Raw genomic sequence first — 8,115 nt, 5'->3', positions numbered from 1 at the left:
GCTCCAACGTGGAATCCTTATCACTTGTCCAACGGAATCGACCCAAGTAAGTCCAATAAAGGACTTAATAAATTTCAATAAAAATTTGATGAACCAGCATACCGGATCATGAAACGGCATACCGGATCAGCTATTGGTCTCAAGAAATAGAACACAGTAGGCCTCCGGAGTACACTGGATGATGAACCAGCATACCGGATCACTTTTAGCCTATGTTTTTCCCTGAACCGGCATACCGGATCACAATCTAGCATACCAGATCAATAAATGACTGTTATAATTTGACCGTTATTCCTTTATTGAATAAGGAAATTAGGTAATCCGGCATACCGGATTGCTATCTAGCATACCGGATTATATATGGCTTTTGGAATCCGATCTTAATGTAGATTTCTAATTAAATCAAGCCATCTAGCCTATAAATATCCACTTGTTTAAGGCTCTAATGACTACTAATAATCATCATTAAGAGACTTCATCACAAGCTCTAATTACAAAAGCCTAAGTGAGCATTTCAAGCATCAAATCATCACAAGCTCACACACTCAAGACTACTCTACCTCAATTAGCTTCAAGCTTCAAAGGAGGGAGATAGTTTTACATATCTAAGGTTGAGGTAATCCTAATCTTAGTACACTTTTCATTTTATGTGTAGTTGAGTCCTCTTGCTCTTAATCAAGATTAGTTGAGTCATCTTGCTCGGAATCAAGAGTAGTTTGAGTCTTCTTGCTCATTAATCAAGAGTAGTTGGTTGTATGAGTTCTCTTGCTCTCAATCAAGAGTAGTAGAGTCCTTTTGCTCTCAATTAAGATTTGTACGAGTTCTCTTGCTCATACTCAAGATTCGTTTTAGTGGAATTCTCTCTAAGGCGAGAGGAGTGGACGTAGGCAAGCTTGGCCGAACCACTATAAATCTTGTGTGTTATCTTTGTTGCTTGTTTACTTTACTTGCATTTCTTAGATAATTTTTTATTCCGCATTATTTTAGCATATTCCGCTATCTTCACCTATTCACCCCCCTCTAGGTGAATTCACAGTCTTTGGTTGTGTTTGCTTTATACCTAATCTCCATCTCCATGGTGATAAGTTGGACCCTCGATCAACCATATGTATCTTTTTGGGTTACTCTAGGACCTAGAAGGGTTATAGGTGCTATGAACCCCTCACTAAAAGGCAATTTGTGAGTGTGGATGTCATCTTTTTCGAAGGTACATCCTAGTTTTCTACTCAGCCCACCGTGTCCAGTGATCCATTAGTTGTGTTTGACCCTCCTCCCATCCCTGCCATCGTTCCTTTGTCTGCTTCTCCACTATAGGTGTATCGGAGCAAGAGGCATTTTGAGCAGCTCCATACAGATCAGCCTAGCCCTTCTGCATCGCTTCCTGTACCTTCCTCGACCTCTGGTGGAGATCGAGTCTTATCTGTTCTTTCTGACTTACTAGTTGATCCGGATCTTAATGACTTACCCATTGCCACTCGGAAAGGTAAACGTTCATGTACTTAGAAATCCTTGGTTACCTATCCTATTGACAAGTTTGTCTCTTTATCCCATCTTCCAGCTTCTCCTCATAGTCTTGCTACCTCTTTGTCGTCTTATACTGTTCCTAAGACTCACACTGAGGCTCTTAAAAATCTTGCTTGGAAAACCACTATGGATGTAGAGATGGATGCTTTACTAACTCGCCATACATGGGAGTTGGTAGATTTACCTCCTGATAAAGAACTGGTTAAGTGTCATTGTGTGTACACTATTAAGTATCATTCTGATGGGTTTGTTGAGTGGCTCAAAGCCCGCCTGGTTGCTAAGGGGTACACCCAAACTTATGGTGTCAATTATTTTGAGACTTTCTCTCCTGTGGCTAGACTGAATTCTATTCGACTCATTATTTCTCTGGCAATGAACTTTGATTGGTCCTTGTACCAGTTAGACATAAAAAATGACTTTCTTTATAGTGACCTGCTTGAAGAGGTCTATATGGAGCAACCTCTGGGGTATATTGCTCAGGGGCAGAATAGGAGGCATGTGAGTAGGCTACACAAGGCCATTTATGGGCTGAAACAGTCTCCTCGTGCTTGGTTTGAGAAGTTTAGTTCTGTTGTGGCTGGTTTTGGGTTTACTTAGTGCTTCTCAGACCATTATGTGTTTGTTCGCCGCCAAGGAGAGAGATTGGTGGTTCTTGTGGTTTACGTTGATGACATTATCGTGTCAGGAAATGATGAGATTGGGATTAAGGAGGTGAAGAGTTATTTATAGCAGCATTTTTAAACAAAAGCTTTGGGCCAACTTCACTACTTTCTTGGGATTGAGGTTATTCGAAGTAAAAAGGGAATAAGCCTATCTCAAAGAAAGTATGTGTTAGATCTCTTGATCGAAACTGGTATGCTTGCTGCCAAACTAGTAGATGTTCCGATGGATCCTAATCACAAGTTTGGCTCTAATGATGGTGAGGGTCTTAAGGATGTTCACTCTTACAGAAGCTTGGTTAGAAAGTTGTTATATTTGACAGTCACTAGGCCAGACATTTCCTATGCTGTTGGGGTTCTCAGCCAGTTTATGCAATCCCCTTGCAAGTCACATTGGGATGCAGCCATTCGAGTTCTTCGGTATTTGAAGGGAGCCCCTGGAAAGGGGCTAATTTATTGGCCAAATAAACACATGGAGCTTGTTGCCTACTCTAATGCAGATTGGGCAGGTTCTGCTAGTGACCGTCGATCTACTACAGGATATTGTCCCTTTGTTGGAGGAAATCTGGTTACGTGGTGAAGCAAGAAACATACCACAATTGCCAGATCTAGTGCTGAAGCAGAGTATAGAGCCATGGCTCATACTACTATAGAGTTGATGTGGATTAGATCTCTCCTGCTTGAGATGGGGTTTTCTGTTCCAACCCCTATGAAGATGTTTTGTGATAACCAAGCTGCTATCTATATTGTTAGTAATCCAGTATTTCATGAGAGGACCAAGCATATAGAAATGGATTGTCACTTTGTTCGCAGCGCCATCTTGAAGAAACTGGTTGAGACACCTTTTGTCTCTTCATCTGATTAAGTTGTTGATGTGTTCACAAAGTCCTTGTTTGCTCCTAGTTTTAATTCCTGTTGTAAAAAGCTGAGCATGGGTGATGTATATGCTCCAGCTTGAGGGGGAGTGTTGGAATAAGTAGTTGTAGGGGTAGAATGGTCTTTGTGTTATGTTTAGTTGTTTGACTTTTATTATGTCGTTTTTGTAATAAGGGCATACTTGTCCTTTTCCTTTTTAACCTTATGATAAATATATTGGAGCAAACCTGCTGCAGTTATTCTATTCTGTCCGCAGGTCCTCTCCTTTCTTTTGGGGCTTGTGTTTCTCCCTTCTTCTTTTCCTTCATTCTCTGATCTGGTTCACATAGTTCTGGTTTACTAACAAACACTTCACCAAATTAAAAAAAATGTAAGAACATATTAAACTGTTCACAACATGACTTTCCAACTACAAGACAGGGAAAATTATAAGATTAGTCAAAATTGAGTTTCATTTTACCAAATTATCCGTCCAAACTTTTCTCTAACCAAATTAGTCAAAATAAGATTAGGTATTACAAATCTAGACAAAACAGTTCCCCTCCCTCATCACCTGCCCTTGTTTTTACATTTTCACCCCTCACATTCCTCTTCCTCCCCTTCTCCCATTCACCACACACACAACTCCCCCCCCCTTCTTCATCTTCCCTGACTATATCACCTTGTCCTCCACCGCCATCCATGGTGCACCTTCGTCGTCTCCACCCCCAACATCTGACATGCTTCCAGTCTATCTACAAAAAACTAATTAAATCTCATAAATAGAAAAGTCGGTGAAATACTGAATTTTCTTGATCGGCAAAACAGAGGTGCATTGGAAAGTGATTTGCGGAAGGATTTGTAAAAGGGTCGAAGATTGGAATGAATCTGCATACTTCATTCCACCATTTATGCATATCCTCAACATGCTTCTTTATCTTATTCAATCTCTGCAAGTTATCAATCTATCATTAAGTTCAATTCTTGCCATTCACCAAAAAAAAAGGAAAACAAAAAAAATAAAAATAAAGGAGAACCCTAATGCTAACGAAAATAACATAATTGTTCACCTTCTCAGTGGGACTCTCCAGTAAGGCAACAACATAGACGACAATCTGATCAGATTCCAATGACTTCGATGGCTGTACAAAGAATTAAAAACTAGAAATGTTTTCCAACGAGATGCAACCTACCTTAAAGTGTGATTTGTTTCATCGCTTCTGCTGAAAAGCGATTCTAATTCAAGTTGAAATCTAGGGTTCAATTCTCAGTGGGATTGTGGTTCAACTTCAGTGAATTATGAACTATACCAAAAATCGGTTTCATTTTATTCGATATTTCAAAGATTGGTTTTTCTGTCGGTTAAGATTCTTAAACTTTGGGAATTCCCCTTTGGTTAAGGAATAGGGAGATGCAACTTAATCCGTCCTCGCAGCTCAGTAGCATTGCAGAGCAGGGATTTTGTTGAATTTAATAAGGTTTTTGTGAGATATTTGAACCTGCTATTTGGTTTTAAATGGAAATATTTTCATGTTTCTCATTCTCTATACTGCCACAGATCTGTAATCGAGATCTAAAACAATGATAAGAGCAGTGTGTTTTATTGCAGAAGTAGCAGATAAATGGAATTGGAGAGGATTAGAAACCGAACACAGAGAATTGGAACTGTGATTGTTGTTGTTGAGGCGGGGCTGTCACGAATCATAATGGAGTTATTCAATAGAGGCATAGAGCTCCAATAGCGGCGGGCAGCATTGACAATGAGATGGGGTGATGGGTCAACAAAATTTTCTTGTTTCTTGGTTATTCATGGAGCTGCACACCGACCGGTCCAGACGCTGGTGGTGGAGCCGATAGAGACTGTATCATCGACGGCGCGGTAGAAAACAATATGAGGGAGTACAGGGAAGGGGGACAATTGCACTAATGGTGACAGGGAGAAGAAAGGAAGAGGAAGGTGAGTGTAAAAATGTCAAAAAAAATGATATTAGGTGAGGGAGGGCACTGTTTTGTGTAGTGTTGTACAAAGTAAATTGCAAGAATCCTTTGACAACACTTCAATTCAAGGATCGAGGATCCAGAGATCTCAATCAAATTAATTTGTTCAAATCAGAATTGGAATATACAAAGGTGAATGAAGAGAAACAAGATCCAGACATTTATGGACGTGTGAGAGTGAGTGGGAGAGAGAAGACAGATCTAAATGCTTTGGAGGACCGAGAGAATTTTTCATTCCAGTCCCCATTTCGTCGTCCCCTTTCCTCCTATTTATAACCTTCTCCCTTATTCCAGTTTTCATAGTGTATTTTTAAGAATGCCCCTTCCAGAATCTTGATTCCCTACTCTTGGGCTTACCTACCCTTCGTTGTAGTAGATTTTTTACCCCATTTTCTGTTTATCATTCCTTTCTTGATTCCTTCTTTCCACGTGTCCTCACAGGATTGGATAATGAGAAATTGTTCATATCATTTTCCCCCCACTCCTTATGTTTTGGAGATTGAACATAATGAGTTATTATTATTATTTTTTCTTCGGATTTTAACTATGCAAATCACGGCCTCGATGGTCGGGGTTGTAGTGTGCAACTTTGATGATCAATATAATTTCTTTAGTCGTCCTACTTGGCCGTGTCACTAGGGAGGTATTTCCGAATATCTTCCCCCCAACGATGGTCTTGTTTCCATTGGTATTTTGGAAAGATGTGCCTTTCAACATAAAATGACAATCATGCAGAACAAGCCGTCATACACCTCCTTTATGCATGGCTCCAAAATATCTTTATGGGTTATGCACTTTTCGGGGGAAATCGAAAAGACGAGCGATGGTTTAGATTTGAGCTTCCTAACTCTAGGTATGGACTTATCGTTCAAGTTTTTCCCATCGGTTTGACATGTGTCTATTAGGTCTTGGATTTGGACTTTTGGCCCCATCTAGACCGTTTATCTCGGTTCAATGTGCCTCTTCTCATTGTTTAACTCCTTGGAGCAATTTAAGATTGCCACTTTCTTGAATTCACCTTCTCCTCACTTGCTTCCAGATTTTGAAGTTTCTGCAATCTCTGACTTCCTGCCTTTGTTTTGCCCCACCATTCTCGCAGTAATGTTCATTTTCCTTTCCATTCGCCTGTCCTTCTTTTGTTATTTTATCACTTGTCTTGAACGTAGCCTTTCCTTATGGTCGGTGGACCGCTATTTGCCTACTGTAATGTGCTATTTCGCCACTTGGCTGCTACCGAGTCGGTTGAATTCCTAGCCCGGTTTAAACCTTTCTCTTGTGCGATGATCGGTTCTTGCTTTTCATGGGCTATCAGTTCAACATGACATCATTAATATTCTCTTTTCTTTGCATCAGATTCCCTGACTCTTCCCCTCCTCGGTGATGTATCGGTCCTATCGTATGATACCTTATTTAAGGCACAATCAATGAGGTTTTAGTTTGAATTAATCAGAAGCGCCTTTTCGAGATCTTATTCTAGGCTTTGGAAACGTTGGGGCCAATAGTAGTTGTCACGTGGCTTCTGGGAGTTACTTCCCCAGTTCCCCAGATTTCAAATTGATCACTGTATCTCCTAGGGTTAATGGAGGAGCAATGGGGAACTTCCACGTGGTGATTAGTGATTTCCCAAGATCTTTTCTGGCTGTTCTCTTGAACCATCGACATTGTGAGGTTCCTGCTAAGAATCCGCTGACGGTTATTTCCCTTTTATTCCAAGATGCCATCTCGAGGAGTCATCTTTTAATCTGGTTCGTTCGTTCTTTATAAATATGGACTTGACCTTCGTTCATTTTGTTGCACTTTTACCTTTTTCAAGAGCCATGAATGAACTATTCTCCCATTTTCCCTGTTTGTTCTCTTGCTCTTCTGGTGTTGTGGCTGCCGATGTTTCTACAGCCATAGCGGGTGCCTGGAAGTTGATGTTAGCATGATCCTAATCTCCTTCTTTCGGCTCTGATCTTCAATCGACATTGTCTTCGCAGCTCTCATCATCAATCGACACTTGGTGTCTCTTTGTATGTTGAGGTTGGAGGACAGCCTCTCTGTACAGTACGCTTGTGTTGATACTTGTCGATGCCGCATTGATACAGAGAGGTGGGGATTCTTGAGGTGGTTGCCTTCATCCACTCCCAAACCTCTTCTGAGCTCGAGGATGGGAAGGTTTGCTGGAAGAGAGCTGGAGATGTTAAGCCAGCGTCCCTCTTTGTGGACTTCCCCATCTTCTTCTCTTAGAGTGGGTGGAATTCGTCCCTAGGACTCATTCCACCTTCAGAGGGGCCTGGGCGTCGGCTCTATGGAGATTCCCATTTGGCGACGAGCCACCTCAAGCTCTCCTTTTTTTGTATGTGCGCTTGCAGCCAAAGCATGATGCGCACCTGCCTCAATCACAATCGGCTTGACGTCTTTGTCGCGGCTACTCCCACATGGCATCTCCACGCTTTCCTTCATCGTGATACCCTGCTCTGGAATGATGGCAAGTCTGGTTGCTACTCTTCGAGCTTGTGGGCTAGGCTGAGTTTGCTGCTTCCTTGTTTTTGCACCACGAGTAAGGGAAGGTTTTAGGATTCTCGAAGGAAACTAGAAACAGTTTCTTTTCTTGCTCGGGAGCTGTTTCCTGTTCTGTTTCCCATTTCCATGTTGTAAATCCAACCATAAGATGAATAAAATATTCTTAGTTTTGTTTAACTGTACGTCCTTCTTTCATTCTTCTATTCTGTGTGTTCTCTATTGAAGCTTGTTTGATGCTGATGTCCTTGGAATATCGATGTATCTATCGGATTTATCTTCTTCATTTCTTCTCTGACCATCCCTGGTGCGGCTTGAGTTTGGAGCAATCACGAGACTTAGATGTAGGAAGGCCAATATGCTCCGAAGATCTTGAGTTTTGATGTGGAAGGACCACTAAGTCGTAATTCACCACTATGGTCAGATGACCCTGTTCTTTACTTGGGGAAACGCCCCTATGGTGCAACTCACCATTATGGTCCAGTGACCATGATCTTCTTTGGGGAAACACCCCTATAATCGGATGACCATGATCTTCATTGGGGAAACACCCCTATGGTTCAACTCACCATTATGG

General features: G+C 41.3%; 1 protein-coding gene across 1 annotated transcript; it reads left to right on the top strand.

Annotated features, from left to right (window-relative positions):
* Positions 1 to 2,409: 2,409 nt before the first annotated feature.
* LOC122665454 (uncharacterized mitochondrial protein AtMg00810-like) lies at positions 2,410 to 2,763 on the top strand. Its single transcript, XM_043861604.1, has one exon. It carries the CDS (start codon positions 2,410 to 2,412, stop codon positions 2,761 to 2,763), a length of 354 nt encoding a protein of 117 aa, XP_043717539.1.
* The last annotated feature ends 5,352 nt before the right edge of the window (positions 2,764 to 8,115 follow it).

The sequence above is a fragment of the Telopea speciosissima genome, chromosome 6 (assembly GCF_018873765.1).
Source record: "Telopea speciosissima isolate NSW1024214 ecotype Mountain lineage chromosome 6, Tspe_v1, whole genome shotgun sequence".
Classification (NCBI taxonomy): Eukaryota; Viridiplantae; Streptophyta; class Magnoliopsida; order Proteales; family Proteaceae; genus Telopea; species Telopea speciosissima.
The sequence above is the reverse complement of the archived record's forward strand: the minus strand, read 5'-3'. Positions and strand labels throughout refer to the sequence as shown.